At 38.5% G+C, this 22,925-nt stretch overlaps 1 protein-coding gene across 1 annotated transcript in view; it reads left to right on the forward strand.

Moving 5' to 3' along the window:
* Nucleotides 1-22,925, forward strand: part of YES1 (YES proto-oncogene 1, Src family tyrosine kinase) — a 50,624-nt gene that overhangs the window by 22,737 nt on the left and 4,962 nt on the right. The window contains exons 2-8 of the mRNA NM_205301.2: nucleotides 12,092-12,364; nucleotides 16,366-16,465; nucleotides 17,351-17,449; nucleotides 20,298-20,401; nucleotides 20,795-20,944; nucleotides 21,148-21,303; nucleotides 21,586-21,765. Of these exons, the coding sequence (NP_990632.1) occupies nucleotides 12,100-12,364; nucleotides 16,366-16,465; nucleotides 17,351-17,449; nucleotides 20,298-20,401; nucleotides 20,795-20,944; nucleotides 21,148-21,303; nucleotides 21,586-21,765 (1,054 nt within the window). The 5' untranslated portion in view covers nucleotides 12,092-12,099. The remainder of the gene's footprint in view (nucleotides 1-12,091; nucleotides 12,365-16,365; nucleotides 16,466-17,350; nucleotides 17,450-20,297; nucleotides 20,402-20,794; nucleotides 20,945-21,147; nucleotides 21,304-21,585; nucleotides 21,766-22,925) is intronic.

The following is a 22,925-nucleotide window of genomic DNA, read 5'->3' on the forward strand; positions in this document are numbered from 1 at the left end:
TACTGGTTAGGAGTGAGAAAATTTGCTACTGAATAGCAGTTATTTAGCCAGAAGTTAATGTTAACATATAAATTGTGTGCTTTAAAAACAGGGTATCAGTATGATTGAAAATACAAAAAGGTGAAGGCATTTCGGTTGCTTTCATCTATTCCTCTTTTCTTTTGTACCATGCACAGCAGCTGACTTACCAAGTTATCAGTTTTGTTCACTTTGGAAACCAGTGTCTGATAATGTGTTGTACATGTTGCTGGGCAGCTCACACTTGGATTTTGTTGTCTGCATGGCAGTTAGTGATCTCAGCTGGAAAATACTAAATTAGAGGGCACACCTCTGGTCTAGTATGGAAAACCCTTTAAAGGGATGAAGAGAAAATATATTTAATGTATCCTTAAAGTACACCTGAAGACTTCAATAGGTGGGGTTTTTTTTAGTTATATTTTAATAAAATTTCCCATCATAGGAAATGCTCCTCAGAAAAAGTTTGCCTTCTTTTCTTTGATTTATTTATTTTTAAGTCACTTAATGAGTTATAAGGGGAAAATCAGCAGAAGACCTGTCTAGAGGAAAGCCAACAAGAAATGGGAAATGAATGCTCTGTGGTTTTCCATTACACACCATCATTGCAGGCTTGGTAAATCCCATACATGCCACTCTAATTGCTACTCTGGAGCTGGAAAGAGTTGAGTATTTTGATTTCTTAGGCAAAAGGATCAGCATGAAATGAGAGGAAAACATCACATTGCTTTTGAAAGCAAAGAATTAAGGTCATTTTGGTAACAGGCTCACAAGTATGTAGGTCACTCCAAAAGCAATGTCTCCCATTTATTTCCATGGAAAATACAAGCAATACAAAGAGTACAGTAACACTGACAGAGCAAATTCTCTGCCATGAAACACTATTTTTCTATGGTTGCTACCATTAGCTCTGCATTTTTGCGAGCAATAAACAGGAGCCTGCATGATGCACTCGTAACCCGTACCAGCAGAGGTGACCCAGTGTCGCTGTCACCAGTGCTGAATGCACCACCCGCTGCCTCACTGTGCTCACATCCACTGGTTGGTCTCTACGAACATGCAGTAAGTGTCGATGAATGTCAGTGGGTGCCATTTTTTCCACGTGGGGGAATTCAGTGACACACCTTTGCTCCATACACACTTCCATGTGAGACACCATACTGCCAGACTGCCCCTCTGCTACCTTCTGTAACGCGGAACAAAATGTAATGGAATATTGGCAGAAGGTCCAACCTCTACTGCCATACCACCAACATCTGCCTCTGATGTCATGGACCAACATCATAAAATAGGAGGCATTACTTTCAGAGCAGCCCTCATCGTCTGTGGAGTGCCCACATTCAGAACAAAATGTACTGAGGTGCAGCAGAGCTGTCTTCCTCATGAAGAAGCTCAGGAAGTAGAGCTGCTGCATGTCTGAGCCCCGAGCATGTTGTAAAACAGTGCCAAGCTCTTGCAGAGTGGGTTCTGAGTGGGGCAGTGAAGTACTGTTGGAGGTACACATAAGAAGCCCTGGGTAGGGTGATGGTAAGACTCCACTCTACCATGTCCTATTGTCTTTGCTTTTGGATGAGTGAATGATTTTTCTAAATCTGTCTCACAACTCCATGATTAGAATAATCTGGATTAGTTAAGAGTCTGTGGCTGTTTAATCCAGCAAAGTACAATATACCTCTGGTAAGAGGGATGAAAGCTCTTCTCAAGATGAGGGAGTTTCTGTTGTACAGCAATGCTGAAATGTCTGTGAGAATCATAAGGGACAGTTACTGCAGCTGAAATAATACTCCAATCTTACTGAAGGATTAAGAAGAATATTCCCTACCCAGAGTGCCATCTCCGTGCCTGGTGATCCCTGTTAAAGGGAGATACTGAAATAAATGCAGGGACTTGGAGAAGACGAGATTGATGAGTGAGTGCATGCAGGTGAGAATACATTGCACTTAGCAGAGGGACTGTTAGAGCTGTGAACTACACACAACCATGGCTGGGCTGAGAAGGGACCTCAGGGTCCACCTGCTCCAACCATTGCTCAAGCAGGGCCAGGTCTGAGCAGGGTGCCCAGGTCCGTACATAAAAAGGGAACTCAGTGGTGATGGGGCTCTCAGGAAAAGGTGTGTCTTGAGTCAAATGCAGAGCAAATAGGAGGCACGTATTCTAGTGGTTACTGTGTTTAAAATTCAAGACTTGTCCAGTGTGGGTGGACTTCAACTAACGAGTCATTTTGAAATGGAATGAATTTGAGCATGTGTATACTTTCAAGAAGACAGAAGAAGAGAAATTAATTTAGGACAGCCCTATGGCCTCTACTTTGCAAGATGCCTGACTGGCTAATTAAGATAATTTCTTCTGGTCTTCTTTCCTATGACAACTATTATATCTGTCCGTATAGAAAGTAATAGAACAGCACTAATGATAGCTATTAGGGTTATAACTATTGTTTAGTTAAAACATTATCCAGCTCTTCCCTTTTTATGAGGGTATTATTTAGCAGGTGTCATCTTTTTTTTGTTGTTTAATTTTGAATTCCTTTATGGTATAATTGTACTTTTCATTTGTATTTTATGTGCAAAGGAAAACAGAAGCTATTGAATCACGAAGAGCAGTGTAAGTGTATGGTTTTAACTGTTTATACATACTTTGACTTTTTGTTTTAGTCAAAAGGTTGACGTGTTCCAGCTGGCTTACTGAGATTCCTGTTGCTCAGCAAAGGACTAATTGCTGAAGGACATCTGGGCATATGGTTTTTCAATAAGTGAGCTGCAACATTTTATCAGTAATTGGATTTAAATACTCTAATTACTGATTTTTGTTAAGATGCTAATCATGTCAATTGTGTAAGTGAGGATGAAATAGCCTGAGAATAAAGGGGAATTTACTTTCATCTTAGAGTAACGTTTGGCAAATGGTAGCTGTGAGAACTCACCTCTGCAAAGCAGGTGGGTCTCAAGCACACACTAAATTATCTAAATCTGTTCCATGTGATTCCCTACCACGATTTCTGTGTTATAATTTGGATAGATGGTATGGTCATATGTTATAGCATTTTGTTGTTGTTCAATTTTACGTTGCCACAACTGTTCTTTTCTTTAATATTTTAAGTTGACTAACAGTGGCTAAAGGAAATTGCAGCTGGACTCTAGCTAATACCGAATTCCTCTGTTTGTTCATCTTAAAACATAATTGTCACTTTAACTGTATGCCCAGCTAATAAAAAGTACTATAGATTCATATGAACTTCAGGATCTCTGAACTTCTGTGAGCCTGCAAATTTTGTGGCCTGTTTTTCATATGTATTTCATAATTAATCTATGAGAAAAGTGACATAGAATTTGTTAGAACAAAAGCACTGCAAATGGTTTGAATTTCATAAGTTTTTCTTTGTTGGTTCTCCAAAGCAGACATCCCCTGGGAAAGCAGTTTGCCTGCTTCTTATTGAAAACAGAACAATTATGTTAGTAAACAACATTAAGAAGTAGCTTTTGAAATACCTTCTGGAGGCATCTTTATTTGAAATAATATGCTTAAATAAAAAGGTTGGAAACGGTATATCTAGAAGCATTATGTGATACCAGGCATTCTTTTTGTTCTTTTCCAAATAAGATTCAATGAAAATCTATTTATAAATTGGTTCAGAAATCCTGTCTGAAATAGAATGGATAGCTTGACAAGTTGTGACATGCATCACACTGTAATCTGACACAATCTATTGGGCATACTTCTGGAGTATATTGGGCTTTCTGTTTTCAAGATAATTTGAATTAGTTACAAATTCTAATTATTTACAAATTGCAAAGTATAAATAGCTATTGCACTGAACTGTCCTTTTCTACTTTAATTTATTTATTGACTGTACGCTTAAATGTTCGAGACAATGGAGCAGCAATAATGCTGTCTAGACAATGTATTGGTTGTTTAGTCTGGTACTGTCTGTTGTCAGAGAAGATTTCTTTGTGTGGTGAAGGCTTCAGATTGTAAGGCTTGACATTATAACTCTACCTTTAAATATAGCTTTGCGTGCATGTATTATGTATTTCAGCATGTAAAATTGCTTTTGCAGTTCTGATATTTTAGTTAATCTCTCCCTTGTGATCTGGACCATTGGAATAAAGAAAATTAATCTGTCAGTGCTGTGTATCCATTTTGCATCATCTGCCTTAGGTTTGTTGGCAGATTTTTTTGTTGGATGTATTAAAAAAATACATATTTTTTACTCTTCCTGGATATGAACTATGCTGACTTTGCTAAAAATTGATAGTAAAATAGAAATGTAAACTTTCTTAAAATAATAGTTATGTTTAGCAATTTGTTGGCTTTTTAATTGAAGTTTAAACACTTAAATGTGACTTTTTTTTTTGCTCTGCTCTGCTCTGCTCTGAAGTTTCTGAGCAGCTCCTTCTGGCTCATTCAGGTGCCCCAGCTAGACTGTATGCCCTGTGAAAGTGGGTTTGGGCTCTTGGGTATTTCTGTTCAGTTTTCATCCCAGCATTTCCTTTCTTTCATGCTGCTACCTTGCATACAAGGTGGACAGCTTCCAGCTGGAAATTGCTCATGCTAGCAACTGGAGGGCAAGAAGGTTGGTGGTGGATGTGTGCTTTATCAGGTGCATGAGCAACTCAGATGAGAAGCCATGCTGAGGTACTTCAAACTAAAGGGGTGCTACCCTCAGTCCAGCTCTTAGCCATGACACACTCCTAGGGGGTTTCAGAAACTTTGTCCAAAACATAAAGTTGTGATGTTTAAGTCTGTATCATTATTGTAATAATGTTTTCTTGGATATGGTTATTCCTGTTTAACCAGGCAATTTAAAGTATTTCAAGCAAAGACATGCTGGAATGGAAATCTTATCCATGTTTTTCATCAACATAACATCTATTAGGTTAGATTTGTTATCTGGTTCACACCTGCAGACTTTTAGTCTCTGACTGGAATTCCTGAGTGGGTCAGTGGAGACTGGAGCATTTCAGGCTGTGCATATCCTGCTGCTGTCTTCTTCCAAAGCATCTGGCACTGGTTGCTCTTCCTACAGAAAGACAGCCAGCTTTGCTATCAGAGCCTTTGCCCAGGCCTGTGGTGAGCTCTTGGTTTGAGGCTGAGGCCAGTGCTGAAGACAGGATGCTGAACTAAATCATCTTTGGTTAGAGAAGTCATTAAACGTTACGTAGGCTTGTTGTCTTTTACCTCCAGTCTGCTTTTCTTGAGCATGCACTGGTTTGATTGGAGAAGCCACCTTTACTTTCTGTATTGTTGTACAACAGGCGGTCAAAGTAAATGTAGGGTACCTCAGCTAGTGTAGTCAAAACAATAATTATAAGTAAACACCGTTTTATGAGTGTGTGTTTTGCAGAGCCAGCTATGTGTCATGCATGACAATTATTTTCTCCTATATGCTCCTGAAACTTTTGCCTTTCCTTAAAAGGAGAGACCACCTCTACAGATTTCACTGCCCCAAGTATGCAGAGAGTGGGAGGAGATCCTACATGTTTAATCCAGACAAAACAGGTGTGACAAGAAAAAACTGAGACTGTTTATGTCTTTCTGGCCATTACATCACTGACAATCCTTATTTCCACTTTGTTTATTAGAATTTTTCATTGCAGTTGTTTGGGGTTTTTTTGTTTATTTTACCTCTGTAAACCGGACAACCAAATGAGGCCTTGTAGTTGGATGACAGAGCATGGTATGGTTCGAGACGAGGGTAGCTGCCCTTTAGAGCATCTCCATCTCCTGCCTCCCTGTTCAGGAGCAACAGTAGGTGTTACTTCTAAAGAGAAACCTTTGTCTGAGACCATCCAAATAGGAGGACTGGAAACCCTCAGTGTCCTTCACTGATGGTATGTTGAAAGTCTGCTACATCTGGGTAAGTCTCCTACCTCTAACTCAGTCAAGCCTCAGAGGAAACACATTTCCATCAACTTTTTTGTCTTCCATGACAGACATGTTAAGAAATCCTGGAAGGATGTGAAAGATTGAAGGATCTTATTCTTTCTTATGCAATTCCTGTTTGTACCAAATTTCTTGGCAGTATTTTGAGATCTGGTGTTCCTTCAGAGTAGAGCTGTAATGATCTTGTCAGCTTGGTCCTCCAGTAGAAGGATCAGTCACACTTAATCGTTAACTTAGTGTAAATTTTAAAATCTGTTTTCTGTGAAAAGCAGGAGTTAGAACAGAAAGATGTAGTGCTTGCAACACCTTCCAGCTCTCTGAAATTTTTAGTTATAAAAGCAGTGTTGTACATAACGTTTTTTTTCTCTGTGCAGTGTCCTCCATTGCTCTATTAGTTCTGCTGGCTGTGGTTTGTTCTGCTTCTGTGAAATCAAAAGGATTACCACAGGAGCCCCAGAATTTTTCGGTTGTAAATATGTATTTACAGTCACCACTAAAAGCAGGATTTGATCTGTAGAAGCATTAGGATAAAAAAAAAAAAATTGAATTATAATGGTGATAAGGGACACTATTTCTTTAAACGTATTTTAGCGTGTGAGCAGCCTAAGGTCTAATAGTTATTTTTCTGGGTAGAATTACACTTAGAAGCATGGCAAACATTGAATTTCAAATAACCTAAGTTGTTGCTCCAGTGTCTTTTTTTATACTTCTTCCTTTATCTTCACTTTTCGCTTCTTATTAGATCATTAATTACAAGGTCATGTCAGTTGCACTTTAAATGCATAATCATACAGACTCTCTAAGGTCTCGTTATGCTAATGTTATTGCTAATTATAAAACTGAATCCAGTGGAACATCATTTTTTGAAATGTCATAGGTTGTGAAATAAGGAAATGTTGCAAGTTATGACAGCTCATAAAAGATAAACTATCGCATGATAAGAAGTAGATAATTTGAGAATGAAAATTGTGTATGCTGTGCAAAGAGCACAAGAGAGTTTGAGTCATTCTTCAGTTCATTTTCCTTTACCAACCCGGTGAATTGCTTTGTATTAAAAAATCATTGGCGTATTTTCATACCAGAGCGTCTTTCTAAAGATGAAAGGAATTAGTTGGATGTTATAATATTGACCAGGAGCTTCTTTTCTGGTTATCTACGTTTCTTTCAGTCTCTGTCATTTCTAATTAATGAGTTTTAGATACTACCATCTGAAACCACCTGTCTGGTGAATGCCCTGCATTGTTTGCCTGGTGTACAAAAAGCCAGTATAGGTTGAGTGTCTCCAGTGTCACAAAGAGTCAGCTCTGCACTTGTTTAAGCAAATAGTCAGCTGTTAGCTAATGGATCCATTAGTGAACTTCCTACAGAGTATCGTGTAGTCATTACTGCATGAAATTTTAATAACTTCAAATCAGAACTGTTTGAAATATAAGAGGACCTTTTTCTGCAGAACATTTTTCACATTTCAGTGCTGAAGATGCTACTTTCATCAGTAGAAACTTTGTTGGTAATGCTGAGAAATAAAGTAGCAGTGGAAATCTTCGGTTTTTTGGTATTAACAGTTTGTGAATCTCAGATTCTTTTTCAGATTATACAGCATGGGGTTGTTTGTTTTAGGCAAAAAGATATTTGAAGTCTTGTTTTATTCTTCTAGAAAGAGATTTTACTTGCATTTAGTACCTGATTTAGTCTAGAAAGAACAACTCCCTAGAGCATCTTTTCCTTTGTGGCACATTAGAACCTCCCTGTGCAGCTGCCTTACATTGTGGTGAAATCTCCAGAGGATATCTGAGGAAGTAAGTGATGGATCGTAGCAAAAGAGAGATCAGAATGCCTTCAGTTTGGCCATAAGAGAAAAATCGGTTTTTATTGTTGTTGCTGTTGTTTTTTTCCTAGTGGAGTTTTTGTTGTTAAATCAGTGACAATAAGTGAAGGAAACATGAGGCTCTCCCAGCATAAGGTCTTCAGGGTTTCTGGGCCCAACCTCTGTCCCTCAAACTCCTGATTCCAATGGGTAGAATATGGGAGAGAGGGAAGACTACACAGTTCTGAGGCATATCAGACTGCGGTGCAAGAATGTTAGCTGTTGTGTTGTTGGTTTATTACCCATGTGATGTTCCTTCATGCCATTGAGAGACCTTCCTTGAAGTACTCTGAGAAACAGTACTCTGAGGAACCAATGAATAAGTAACTTCCATATCTATCAACCTTAAAGAGCAAAGACATTTGACAAAGGAGCACATGGTACCAAAGTTTCTGGAAGGGATGGGCCAGGCTACATACACCCCAAGAGAATGGTTTGTCAGTATCTTAAGATACTTTGTCTCTTAAGGAAAAGCTCACTTTTCTTGGGCTGCGTAAATCATCCTTCTGAAATGAAAGCAGGGAAAAAAAACCCTTAGATACCGTACTTTTTGATGCACTGAACAGTGTTTTCTGTGAGATCTAGCACTCTGCTCTAAAACTGAGTTGGAAGAATAAGAGGACAGCATTGACTCTTGTAGGTCTGTTTGACAGAGGGCTTCTGAAGGTGCCTGTGTCATTGTCTGTGGCTTTTGTAGAGTACTGAACCACGATGAACTTTGGCCCTTTGTTTTGTATGACTTCTCCAAATGTCACAAATCAAAATGATGTCCTTAAGCATTCACTTGATGACAGTTTCTTTCTTGAGTATGCTTATTGTTCTGTTGATTTTTGTGGGCATCCTGCTAACCTTCATCCATCCTTCCAGTAGTCATTTTAGCTACTGCCTCTTGAAAACATTCTACCACAGGATTGCTTCTATCCAGAAAGCAGGGAAAGACATCTGTGGTTTTACTCCATGCCATTCGGAGTGCGGCTTCCTGATAGTCCTCCAGCAAGCCAACTCCTAACTACCCCACCAAACGTGCTGGCACAGACAACAGGAAAGTATTTGTTTCAAAGGAAGAATAAGCCACTGAAGTTATTCTGTGATCTACAATGATTTAACTAAAGGGAATGGATCTTTGGATTCTGAATGACTTACTTCAGTCAGCACTTGTCTCAGTCGGTTGCCTGACTTCTACAAAGCCAACAAGAACTTCTCATCTTTATGTCTGTTTCTAAAAAGAGTTTGGTGCTTCAGAAGGATCCATGAATGTTATGGCAGAAAGTTATTCTTCAGTGTTTCGTTGCTGATCAGACAAAGAGTAATGAAAATAGTTGTAAGTTATTTCAGTTATGAAAATTTTTCATAACAAATGCAGTGCCGCAATAACCAAATGCAGCATCGCTACCAGCTGGTTAGGATTTTTTCTTTGATCCAGTAATATATTGCAGGACTAAATAGTAATAACTTGGTTTTTTTTTTTTCCTTCCCATGGTGTGGGCAGTCATTTTTCTCTTCCCTGTTACTCACCCTTATGTCATCTTCCCTGTCTTTCCTACACTTAAATTCAAACACAATGTTTATCGGAATTTTCCGCCTATGTTTTTGACTATCAAAAGCTAAGTGTTTTGCTTCTGCAATTTTGTTTTGTGGGCATGCAGTTATCAAAGTAGAAGAATGTTTAAATTTTTGTCTGCCTGTTTCTGAACGTCTGTCTCCTTGAAGAGCTGATTGAATCTCTGCTGTTAATCTCTTTAACCCCAGAAAGAAGATTACCTTAACAGTGAAATAGTTGGGGAGGGGAGAAGCAAGGGAAAGAGAGCAAACTGTATTTGTCTAGAATGAATTCAGGTCTTCAGTAAGGACTTCTTACTGCAGTGAAGTTCACCAATGGAAACTTTTTGCTGTTAGCCACGCAGCAAGCGATATTAGTTACAATTGCATCATCTGGTGGCACCGTCAATTACCATGGGACTGGTAAAATTGTTTCTATCATGTTGTTTGTTTTTTTTAATCTTGAAGTCTTATCAGTCTGTTACAAGTTAACCAAATACCAGAAATGACAGAGGAAAAATGTGATGTGATGAAAATGTTTGAATGTTCTTACTTTTTCCTTCTAATTTACTTATTAACATAAGTACTTTTGAATCACTCATGATGCTTAATTTTTAACCAAAGGTAGGGAATCAGTACTTGTTAGCAAACATGTTTTCACAAAGGTTTTTGGACTTGTATTCGCTGTTTGTAACAAAACTTTGAGTGCAGTTGTTGAAAGAGAATCAAAGAAATAGGCCTCAAAGTAAGGCAGCAGTTCACAAAAAGCAGCAAAGTGGCCAGAAAGTTGTGCTTCGAGTTACAGCATCCCTTTTGCAGTGGAAAAGGATGTGTTTTGTGTGTTTGATCCACTTGCGTTGTCAGTCAATAACCAGCATTTCTACTACAGCTTGTAAGGCTTTTACTCCCAGGTAACAGTGATAGGACATGAGGTAACGGCCTCAAGTTGTACCAGGAGAGGCTTAGGCTGGATATTAGGAAAAAACCTCTTCTCCAAAGGATTTTGGAGGCATTGGCACAGGCTGCCCAGGGAGGTGGTGGAGTCACCATCCCTGGAGTTGTTCAAGAAACATGTGGATGTGGCACTGAGGGACGTGGTTAGTGGGTGATATTGGTGGTGGTGGGTTGATGGTTGGACTGGATGATCTTAGAGGTATTTTCCGACTGTAATGATTCTATGCATTCCTCGCATGTATATTTTAATCCTTTTGATTTTGATGAGTTGTTGATAGAATAAGTTGCCAATAATAACATCAGAAGTAGTCAACAACTGAATAAGGTCTGCCTTCTCTGAGATGAGATTTGTAAAAATGCAGTTACTTGATTTTGTTGCTTGTTTCTGCACCAGTAATTGTCTGCCGGGCATGATAGTACTATGGGCTGAAATGACAAGTGAATATTCTTAATTTTAAATATTGTATGGTACATGGATAGCTGTGGATGTTCTTCCCAGGAACTATCATCCAAGGCTCTTAAGGAAATTATAGCATCTTTAATATTGTAATTGTTGAACAGAGGAAATTAGAAAACTTTCTGATTGAAAAACTAAGTTTTCTCTTTGCGGTTATACTAAGGCAGTGTTCATTTAGTGAGATTTAATTTGTCCTAAATTTCTATATCTAATAGCAAACAAGAGAGAACTGAAAGGTGGGGGAAAAAATGATGTGCAGTGGGAAATAGTTTTTCTAACTCCTAGTTAAAGAATCCTGGAACTGCTATTGCAATTGTTGAAATAGTATGAAGATGTTGAAGTTAAAGTAGGTTTTTTAGGTATTTTGGTGCTTCTTTCCCCCTAAGAACTTAAGAATTTTCATGTCAGGATCGTGTTACGTCTGACACAGGCTCCTCTCCTTGTTCTGATTTGTTTCCCAGCTGAAGCAAGCTAGAAAATGCCTGCTATCAGTTGTCACCACCTGATAAGTGACAGGTGGTGACTTCTTAAGATGTGGTAATTGTAATTGCTTGTGACTGTCTCCTCTCTGATGGCTGTCAGCAGGTAAGAGGTGTCCCTGCAGTAAACAGCTCTCATGGTCTGTCTGTAATGGAAGTTTGTGGCTGTCTTGGGCTATCAGGGCTATAAGTTGTCACCATTCAGGGTGCAGTTCAATTTCTGAGCTACTGGATATTGTAATTACTATTGTAAACATTCTTCTAATTCTGTTTCAACTCTGGGACTTAATCCTGTCCTGCAGCAATGATTATTACGGATTCATTTGTGAGTTGCATTAGGGGAGCTGGAAATTGATGGAGGTTTCCCTACATTTGTCTTTAAAGATGTCCATAGTTGTAAAGCCACCCACAGCACAGGACTTTATTGCTTAAAAAGGCAAGCAGAGATGCTCCACTCATTTCCTTTCCATCATGGCGTATGCGGTTCTGTGCTCATCACCTCTGTTCAGAATTCCTGGTCTTTCCCAACTTCCCTTGTGGAGAAGTTTTCAGTGTCTTTTCCTCCTCTGTTCCCCAACTGTCTGTTTGGTTTTTGCCTGTTTGTTTGTTTACCATGTCCAGCAAGGAGACGGGATGGTTGGAAGAATAATCCAAATGCATTGTTTGTGTGTGTTGTGGTATGAGAAAATAACAACATCCTATCTAGTATGGGTCTTATTCCAGAAACCTTTTTCACTGGAATTTGTAATCTGCATGCGGAAGCAATCAGTGGAGGTTTTTATTACTTTTTATACAGTAATTAATCTGCATTTTCAGCAACTCTGAGGGGAGAGTCTTCTGTGTTAACTATCAAAAGATGAAGCATCCAGATGAACCCATTTTTTCCTTTCATTTTCACAGAAGCAACCATGGGGTGCATTAAAAGCAAAGAAGATAAAGGTCCAGCCATGAAATACAGGACTGATAACACTCCAGAACCTATTAGTTCCCACGTCAGCCATTACGGGTCAGACTCCAGCCAAGCAACACAGTCACCGGCAATAAAGGGATCAGCAGTTAATTTTAACAGTCATTCCATGACTCCTTTTGGAGGGCCCTCAGGAATGACACCCTTTGGAGGAGCATCGTCTTCATTTTCAGCTGTGCCAAGTCCATATCCTAGTACTTTAACAGGTGAGTATTACATAAAATTCTTCATGTACTATTATTCTGACTGTAAGCTTCACAGTCATATTTAAAAATAAGAAAAGGAAAAGAGTACGACTACCTCCTTGGCACACAGAAGTGGGAATTTAAAATAAATTGCCTTTTAAGGCTTTCTGGTTTTCAGTATCTTTTCTACTGAGATAATAATTCAGCCCATACCTACTAGTGAATGGAGCTTGGGGACTGGGTTTTTTGGCTTTTGTGTTTTTTAGGACCATAGCACAGAGGTGTTCGACGTGTTAGAGGCGATAATGGGAATAGATGATAAAAGTGTTAGAAATTCTATGTTCTTGAATGGATGCGCATGGAATAATGGCTGTACACGTGTGGAGAAAGAGGCAAAATGAAAAGCGTCTCAAATCTAGGGAACTCATACTATGATTTAAACTGATTTTCAAGTTTTTTATTAGCTGTGAGTTTTTTGCTTTAAGGCAGTGTGGAATCCGTTCAATTACAAAGATAATCAGTATGTGCTGTGTACTTTAATATACGAACAGGATGTGTTTAATAAAGGAGCAGAATTCTCTCTATTGATGGTCACATTAAAGGCTAAGTTGAAAAAAGTAGAATTTACAAGATGCAGAGACTGTCTTGGCTGATGTATAGTCTCTGAAGATGCAGCATTTTAAAGCAATATATGTATTTGATGTCATAAACATGCCTTTCTGTAGAAACCTTAAAACATAAAAAAAAGATTGTTCTTATGCGTGTGGCTGATCCCAGTAGTTCACTTAGTTTTGCTGGATCTTTTTGAGAGAAAGCTCTCTTTTCTTTTATTCAGGGAGTTCAGAAGAGAGAACAGAAGCCTTGTACAGCCACTTCACAAAACATGGCAAACAATTCTGTTATCAGTCTCCTTCTAGTTTTCCCACTAAACTCTAGTCTTAGCTCAATTACACTGCTTAAATATTTACTTCACTGCAGTGGCATTTAAAAGCTTTTAAACACAACGAATTTGAGGTCTATAAAAATCTATAAAAAAACAAATATGAACCGTCAGGTACCGATTACCTCATGTTCCCTTTTTGGAAATTCAGTAAAAACAAATAGTGAAAATGAGTATCCATCCCACCTCAAATTTTTTAACCCCATCTGAAACCCAATGTTGGATGAACACATGTGAAAGTGAAGTGATGGCAGCCTTTCTTTTTATTCACTAGCTCTACCAAGTGAAGTTTCTTGTGCTTACAGAAATCTTCATCTCCTCTAAGAAACCTCTGTGTATTGTCCCTCATTAGATCGGGTTCTTTGTTCACATGGGAATCTCTTGCAGTACATGCAGGCCTTCCTGGGTATTACCAGACACCAGGAATGCTGGCCCCTCAGCTACTGTAAATCCTTTTCTGCCAAGATCAGAAGGGCTGATCTCTTGCCTGTCTCTGTTCGTCCTAGTCATTAAGTATGTTGTATCTTGGCTCAGAGTCAACAGGAGAGATTTCCCATGAAAAGATAGGTCTTGAACCTCATAGGTGTGGATTTGTGCAGGCTGACTAGCCCCCATCATTTTATGGTCAGGTAAAAAGATACTGCTTATGTAATTATTCCTCCTTGCTTTGTAAAACCAGGAAGTCGTTCAGCTTCAAACACCCACACTTTTCTCTCTAAACAAAAATGCACCAACAGTTGTTCAATAAATGCACTTCTCATTTTCAGATCAATGAAAATTGCACGGTTTTTTGAAGGGATTAAATGACAAACTTCATCTGGCTGTAAGCTTTCAGTGTTTGTCACAAATAAACACTGTGTCAGGATCTGAGGCCCTTTGTTTTGCAAGAGAGAAAAAGAGATGGGCTTGTCAAACATGTTGTAAGTGTCCATAGTACTTACCCAATCCGTCAGTGATGTCCTACAAAAGGATGATACCGTTATCATCATAGCCCGTAGTGAGGCTGAAAAAGAGTTGGGCCATCTTTAATCCTCTGGAGCAGAACTGGAAAAGAAATCTGAGTTAAATCCACTGTGCTCGTGTACTATACATTCTTTTGTCATCAGACGTTATGAATTCACAGAATAGTAGTGAAACTGAGAACAGAAAATTTGACTTATTTAAAGCTGTGTTTACACTAGTGCTCTCTCGTTCTCATATTAAACAACAAAGGTAAGTTCTCCCCAAAGCCAGTCCTTGATTAAAGAATGAAAATTCTTCTCTAATGAGAGGATCCCCTTCAAGGAGAAGTGTTTTGACCCCAGGTAGCTTTAACAACTGAGTTGGTGATTCACAAAGAAAGCATCTACAAGAGATTTCAAAATTCATTTTAGTTATATCTCCTTGTTTAAAATATTCTGTGCTGCCTCAGTAGTATACTAATGTGGGCAATAATTGGAAGAACTCTTGATTTTTGTCTTAGATTAGGTACTGTTAACTTCTGGGAGATGTTCTAATTTTCAGTTTGTAAATCATACTTCAGTATAAACCTTCACTTACTCAACCATCTTATATATTTTTTTGTTGTTGTTCTGATTTTCCTAGAGAAACCGTAGATTCATTCCCATTTATGGCCTACTGATACAGTGTAAGCACAGGAATCTCTGTATCAAACAAAAGTATTTAAGTGAAAGCATCCATAGTACAATAATAGACAATACTCACTGTGTACTGTATTGCTCCTTTCTGATCACCCTCGCGTTAGTTTCATCATCTGAGGTTAGACGCAGCATGTTCCTGGGGGTGGTCTTATCTGTGTGTCCTGGTACATACAGAAATGTAATGTTACACTTAAATTAATTACTTTATTACTTGGATTATCATTAAGCTTCCTAAATGCCCGTTACACTGTAAAATAGCGTTTTTCTTTTGCTTCTTTTAGCCCAGGTTTATTAAGTAATCAGCTCTTTCAAGCATAGAAAATGTGTTTCTACAGTGAGTGAAGGAGCCTGCCTGCTCATACACACCTTGTGTCTTGTCTGTGGGTCACACTCAGTGCCCTGAGCCAGACATGGGGTAGGGGAAGCAAATTCCTTAGGGTTGGTGGAGCACAGCTGCTTATCCTTTGAAATACAAGAGCTGCTCTGAAAGTAATGCCTCTTATTTTATGATGTTGGCCAATAACGTCAGAGGCGGATGTTGGCGGTATGGCAGTGGGGGTTGAACCTTCCCACCAGTATTCCATTACCTGTTGTTGCCATGTGACAGATGGCAGCAGAGGGGCAGTCTGACAGAATGGCGTCTGACGTGGAGCTGTGTATGAAGCAAAGGTGTGTCACTGAATTCCTCCATGCGAAAAAAAAAATGGCACCCACTGACATTCATCAATACTTGTTGAGCATTTATGGAGACCAACCAGTGGACGTGAGCACAGTGAGGCTGTGGGTGGTGTTTCAGCAGTGACAACATGAAAGACAAGCCATGTTCTGGATGGCCATGCAGATTCTTATGAGAATGGCATGCTGGCCATTTTCTTCTTCACTGGCATGAACACTAATGGTGGCAACTGTTGAAAATAGTGTTTTGTAGCTGAGAATTTGCTCAATCAAATAGTGTTATTGTGCTCTCTGTGTCTGGTGTCATTTCCATGGAAATAAATAAGAGGCATTGCTTTCAGAACAACCTACAGAACTTAGTCATTGTTCTATGGAAGAATACAACGACCAATCTTCCTCAGCAAAAGTAGGCTTTAGTGATTTCTTCATTGAATTTCTTAAGAAGAAGCTAACTTTTTTTTTTTAATGTTGATGTGTTTTGCAAATGTCTCTCTGTAAGTGCTCTAATTGTTAATGTACTTCCAATGGTATATCTAAATACTTTCTTTGCTGTGGAAATAATATACTTTTTAGCACTATTTGCTTATAGGCTTTCCTTAAAATTAAGGAATGAGCTGATTATTGATCACAGCTGCCAAAATGAGATGGAACCTGAAACCTTCAGTTGCTTTTGAATTCAAATTGATGAGTTGTTTTCAAAGGGCAGTTCTTAAATCAAGTTCTGCAGCATAATGCTACATCTTTTTGTCTTTATTTTCTTTTTCAAGGTGGTGTTACTGTATTTGTGGCCTTATACGATTATGAAGCTAGAACTACAGATGACCTTTCATTTAAGAAAGGTGAACGGTTCCAGATAATAAACAACACGTAAGTGATCTTGTTCACAAGCTTCTCTAGGGTGTTGTTGGGAATAAATAGATCCTCAGCACTTCTTGAAATCTAAGTGTCATATTTCAGTAAAGAGTGGTTGGAATTTCTTTTTTGAATGAGAGACTCAACACAGATGGGGGCTGAAATAGTAATACTGGTTAGATGATGCTTTTGGGCTGAGGTCATGTTTGGGGGCAGATGTCAAGATGTAGTGGCTGGGGAATCCCAAAGCTGCATCCTTTCATTCCCTTCTACAATGAAGCAGAGCAGAAGGGGAAAAGCACAGCCTATCAGGCTCTGTGTGTTATGGGTTTCCACATCCATCAGGGATGCATGTTTGATTTTCTAGTTTAATTGCAGAACTATTCTGATCTTATGGCCTGATTTATAGAAGCCTGGAAAAGGGGAAAGTGTTTTTTTCACCTTGAAGACTTCTTAGCACAGCCAAAAGCTGATGTAAATACTCTAATACGTAGTTTTCACTCATCCAGTTCTCTAATTTTATTAGCTCACTTCCTGCTTTGTGTGTTGCTTGCTGTCAGCATACAGGCGAAGTGATAGGACTGAGGCAGATTAAGACTAGAGAACTGGAAATTCTGTTATACATCTCTGCCATGAAGTGTTTTGTTGAAAGTTTGCATTTTGTATATATATATATTCCTCTTACATTAAACAACAAAAAAAAACCCTTTAAAATAAAAATTCCTCTAAGAGGCAAAGCACTCACATTCTTTACAGTGAAAAGAAAAATATATTCAGCTGCAGCGCAAATAATAGTAGTTGCCTTCTCAATTAAAATGCAATATTATGTGAAGATGCTTCAGCAGTTTGGGACTGATGTATTGTTCATGTGTGGAAGAGGTAATTGATCTTACATTGCAGGGAAGGCGACTGGTGGGAAGCAAGATCCATTGCTACGGGAAAAACAGGCTACATCCCAAGCAATTATGTAGCTCCTGCAGACTCCATTCAAGCGGAAGAGTAAGACATTGCATCCTGTCAATCTGTTCTTATTATCCATTCTGCATTTAGTGCCCTGTAATAACGTTCACTTCAGTTACTGCACGTAGCATTTAAGGGTGAAGTAGGATTATACCACTAATTAAAGGATAGGAATGCTATGTGGGTGTTGTCAAAGGTATAATTGTTAGTAGATGTGAGGTGGATGCTTCTGCAAATGCTTTATGCTTGCTTGCTACGTGTGGCTAAAGGAGAAAGGAGGGAACAGTGCAGTAATGAAGATGAGAACTGGAAGACATGCTCTGTATTTCATAAAGAGCAAAAATGTGTGGTCTTTAAGAGTTTGCACGTCCTCAACTCTAGGCTTTTATCTGTGTTTTTGTTTGTTAAAACCTAACTCAAAATCAGCTGTATCTCTGGTAGTGCCCATTGTCATATTATAAAAAAAAAAAAAAAGACATTCGTATTGACAGCTATCTCTAATCTATTAATCTAGAACAGCTTCCTATTGACAAAATGGTTAGGGACATCAAGAACAACTATAAAATGGGAAAATTGCATTACTTTGGGCACCAGTAAATCCTGCATTTATTTACAGAGGCCCCCCAATAGCTTACAGAATTGAAGTTATTTTAGGAATAGTGAGTTGGGGTATAACTTTCAGGTGATACGTTCAAGGGATTGTGTTTATTGTACTAGCAGTATAAAGCTCCTCAGCTCATGATGTGATGCACAGGCATAGTTCTGCCAATAAGCAATTCCCTGGTACATTATCTGGGCTCTTCTGTGTTTCCTACTGCACTTCTGGGACAACTGCCCAATTTCCAGGATGTTTCCTGAATTTCAAGCTGAGAACATGGCATGTTGCTGCTGCTTTCACCTGGCCTTTTGGTATTTAAAAATGATTGTGTCAAAGGCTTGCTGTTATTTATTGTATACAACGCAGGCCCTTGCATTTCAGCTGCTTTTATAATTGAAGTTTACATTTATGTATGTATATATACATAAAATTATTGTTATTATTGTCTTAAACTATGCAATAAAAATATATCATCATTCTGGCTGCAGTGGTGTTAAAATGGAAATGCTAGCCCTTTGCAAAGTAAGAACGCAGTGCTTCTACACGGAGTATTGCTGCTAAGGACAGACGAAGTAGAGTGGTTGGGATTTGTCATAGGTTTATGTCGTGGCTGGAGGTGAGAGTGAGGGGCAAAGAGCAAGGAAGCTTTTTTAAGCTGACGCTATTTTAAAGAATCAATGTTAATTTTATGTAATATTGCCTCACTATCTGAAATGTAGCTCATTTGCTTTAGAACTCATTTGGTAGCCCTTAGCTTTGACTGTCTTTATAGATTTTGTTGTAATTACAGCTGGAGTTACAAATGAAAAAGCAATATACAGCCCTAAGTTACTAGGATTTTCTTTAAGTGGTCTTTCCTATTGTATAAATGTTAAAAGCACATAAAAGAACAAGTTAATCCCACTTTTATTTTATAAAATAACACTTTACAATATAGTTTGTAAATTTACATGGTGTTGGGAAGAGGCATTTTCATGTGAAGTAATTACTGGGATTCAGGTTTGCTTCAGTAAGACTATATGTTACATCCAGGTTGTCTCAGGTGTATGTATGCTCTCATGACCAATCCTAAATTTGCAGGTCAACTTCAGCAGTCAAACTGAAAACACAATAAAATGTAAAAAATAAGTTTAAAATCCCTAAATGATCACACAGGCCATTCTGATTGCACATCAGCAAAATGATCCCTTCTTACCTACATTTTTGCCAACTTCCAACACTTATAATGCCAGATCTGCTTGATGCTACAACAGTCCCAAATTAAAATGTTGGAAATTCACACTTTATGCCATTCTATGACTTCCAAGACCTGTAATCAAAATATATTTAGAAAATGTGTTATTGCAAAGTCTGGGCATTAAAATGATCTATGCTGCCTGTTGGTCAGCTCTTTGGGGGTGTAGAAGGAATTCCTTTTCTGAAAGAACCTAGGCAAGAAAAACAGCAAATGTGTTAAAACATGCATGTATTTTTCAATATTAAAATGACAGAACAAAGATGGAGAAAAGTACGTTCACTACCAGAGGAGTGTTTCTACATGAATGTCAGAAAAAAGTGCTCCCTCTACTGAAGGATGAGGCACAACTGAAGTTAGAACAGGCAGGTTCCAACTGGAAGTAAGAAAAAGCCTTTCGCCCCAAGGATGGACAGCCTATCAGAGTCACAGGGCCTGGACACTGTGCAGGAGCTATCCTGTAGGGCTTTCAAGGGGACTGGACAACACCCAACATCCAGGTCTGATCTCACAGCTGCCCTGCCTGCCGTGAGAGGCTGGACCAGAGACCTTCCCAGAGATTCTTCCAGTCTGAATGAACCTGTAATCCCATGATATTGCCACACACCTCCTCTGTATTGAATGCTGTTCTTTAACATATGGCTGAAATTTGTTAAAGAAAGCATTTTGGCCTGCTGCAGCGTTTCGAGAATACTACCAACAGAATTTCATTGTCATCTGATTTAGCTTGACCTATGAACTTCTTTACCACAAGGAAAGTGTTCCTTCCAGTGATAAATGCTGTTGATGCCTATTGTTGATGCCTATTGTTGAACCATACAGAATATTTGCAGACAGAAGCTTCTTAAGTATTTCGCTAACAATAGAAATTAGTCATGTAGAAGTAGGTCATCTTAATCTTCTGATTATATGGATGTCATTACTTTCGTTGATCTGTAACTGCTTTGTAATATTAGTAGTCTGGTCAGCGCTTGAGATTTCCAGATCTTCTCTTTATCTGACTATCAAAGCGTAGGCAGATTTTATTTAGATATATTTCCTTTGACTTCTTCTAGGTGGTACTTTGGTAAAATGGGCAGGAAGGATGCAGAAAGATTACTTTTAAATCCTGGGAACCAGCGTGGTATTTTCTTAGTAAGAGAGAGCGAAACCACTAAAGGTATGTGTATCACTGTCTGTCTCTTCTTCTTCTTCTTCCTCTCTCACCCCTGCAAAGGTGAGCAGGACAGCCACTTTTATATCTGTTACATTATACATAGACATGTGCACACACAATTATATATATAACAACACTGATGTATTGCTTGTGCTGTGTGGAGGTGAGGTGCTGGCACAGCTGCCCAGAGAAGCTGTGGTGCCCCATCCCTGGAGGCGCTCAAGGCCAGGTTGGATGGGGCCCTGGGCAGCTGAGCTGCTGGGGGGCAGCCCTGCCCACAGCACGGGGTGGGACTGGGTGGGCTTTGACGTGCCTTCCAACCCAGCCTGTTCTATGGTTCTGTGATTCTGCGCTATTAAATTTTTGGTGAAGCAGCACATATTACTTGTTTTCTAGGTGCTTACTCCCTTTCCATACGTGACTGGGATGAGGTCAGAGGTGATAATGTGAAGCACTACAAAATCAGAAAACTTGACAATGGTGGATACTATATCACAACCAGAGCACAATTTGAATCTCTACAGAAGTTGGTGAAGCACTACAGAGGTAAGTCTAATCTAATAGTTTGGGCATATAATGAGGAAGAAAAACGTCACGTGTAGCCTGTTTTACGAATTAACTATTCTAAACTTTCTTTTTGATTTTGATTCACAGTAAATGCAATAGTTCTTTTACCAACGTGAGGATGTTACTTTTGCTGTAGCATTACCATTGTTTTATCTCTGAAGCTTATTTTTTCCATTTTCCAGAACATGCTGATGGACTGTGTCATAAGCTAACAACTGTATGTCCCACGGTGAAACCACAAACACAGGGACTAGCAAAAGATGCCTGGGAAATTCCTAGGGAGTCTTTGAGGCTGGAAGTTAAGTTGGGCCAAGGATGTTTTGGTGAAGTATGGATGGGTAAGAGCTTAATGTGATACGTTTCAGTTACCTCTGTGAATGTTTTAATAGTATTTTAAGTAAGTCATTTTCGGAGTCTTTAAATATGATCTCATAAATAACTGAAGAAAGAAGATGCCAGTTATATTCAGTCACAAAACATTAAAAATAATGCTCAATGTAGTTAATAATTTAGGATTATTCTGTTACCTAACAAAACAGAAGGAAAAAAAAATAAACAAACTTTTAGCAGAAAATCCCTGATTTTTGTAGTGGGGAATAATATTTTATTTGCTTCTCTAGGAACCTGGAATGGAACCACAAAAGTAGCCATCAAGACACTTAAACCTGGTACAATGATGCCCGAAGCTTTCCTTCAGGAGGCTCAGATCATGAAGAAATTACGACATGACAAGCTTGTTCCACTGTATGCCGTTGTTTCTGAGGAACCAATCTACATAGTCACCGAATTCATGACAAAAGGTGTGTGACAGAATGGTCCAAAGATAGTACATTTAAAAGATTATTTAAGATCGCAGCAACAAATGATATGTTTAATTAATGTTAGGTTTAAAGAAGCTGAAGTATAAATGATAATTCTGATTAAATTAAAATGAGCAACGGTTGACCTACTTGAAGCAGTTCTGATTTAGATCATGGGTGGAGACATGATTTTTTTGCACATCTGTGTCACCCTTGCTAATCTTCCAAGTACATGGTTGATATATTTTTTCCCTTTATTTTTAGTGGGTAGTGCCTGGTACATTTAAATTGGGTGGTGTAGCTGGGAGTACCATTATAACTAATATGCTTTCTTTGTAGATAGGTTGTGCTCATGACCACAGAATCAGTTGTTTTGTGGGTTTTGTTTGTTTGTTTTGTTTATTCATTTTGTTTTTCTTTTCTATAATAATATATATTTTTTTAAGGTTGGCTTTTTGAAATAGCGGAATCTAACCTTTGTATCTCCTTGATTTCAGTCCTTCACCCTTCTTCCCTTGCTCTTTTTTCCTTCCCCCTGCTCCTAATATGGAGACTTAGAGATTTAGGCTGAGTATGGAAGTAAACATTGTAAGCATGTTAGTATTAAGAAGAAGCAGATTCTCAAATGATTTCTTCCAGTTTGTGAAAAATGCCAATTTCTCTTTACCTCAGAGAAATCTTGCTATCCTGGTAGGAAACAGAAATAATGCCAAAACCCAAGAGAGTTGGGTTTTGAGTTGCATTCATTATTCCACCACAGATATCTTGCTTGGGTTATTTTTTTTTTCCATGTTTGAATGGATTTTTTTTTTTAATATTTTGTAAGCTTTAAAACATAGAGAGAAATAGAAAATCTTAAAGGTTACTTCTGTGTTGTTAGTCCTAAATAACAGTAGCCAATCTCTTTGTTGGATCTTAAGCAGCCGTGCAAAAACAGTTTTCATCATTCAGAAATCAGGTTTTGGCAAGGCAGTCAAGATAAACAATTGCTTTCTAGGGATGTTACTAAAGCAGAACGAAAGAAATGGTGAAGTAGTTGCATGTTTCTTTAAACCATACATTTGAAATGCCATTGAAAGCTTCTGTTGTCAGAGATGAGATTTTACCATACTTGTGAAAATTGTTGTCTTAAAACAGCATAAGTCCTTGGAATTCATTTC

The sequence above is a fragment of the Gallus gallus genome, chromosome 2 (genome assembly GCF_016699485.2).
Source record: "Gallus gallus isolate bGalGal1 chromosome 2, bGalGal1.mat.broiler.GRCg7b, whole genome shotgun sequence".
Lineage (NCBI taxonomy): Eukaryota > Metazoa > Chordata > Aves > Galliformes > Phasianidae > Gallus > Gallus gallus.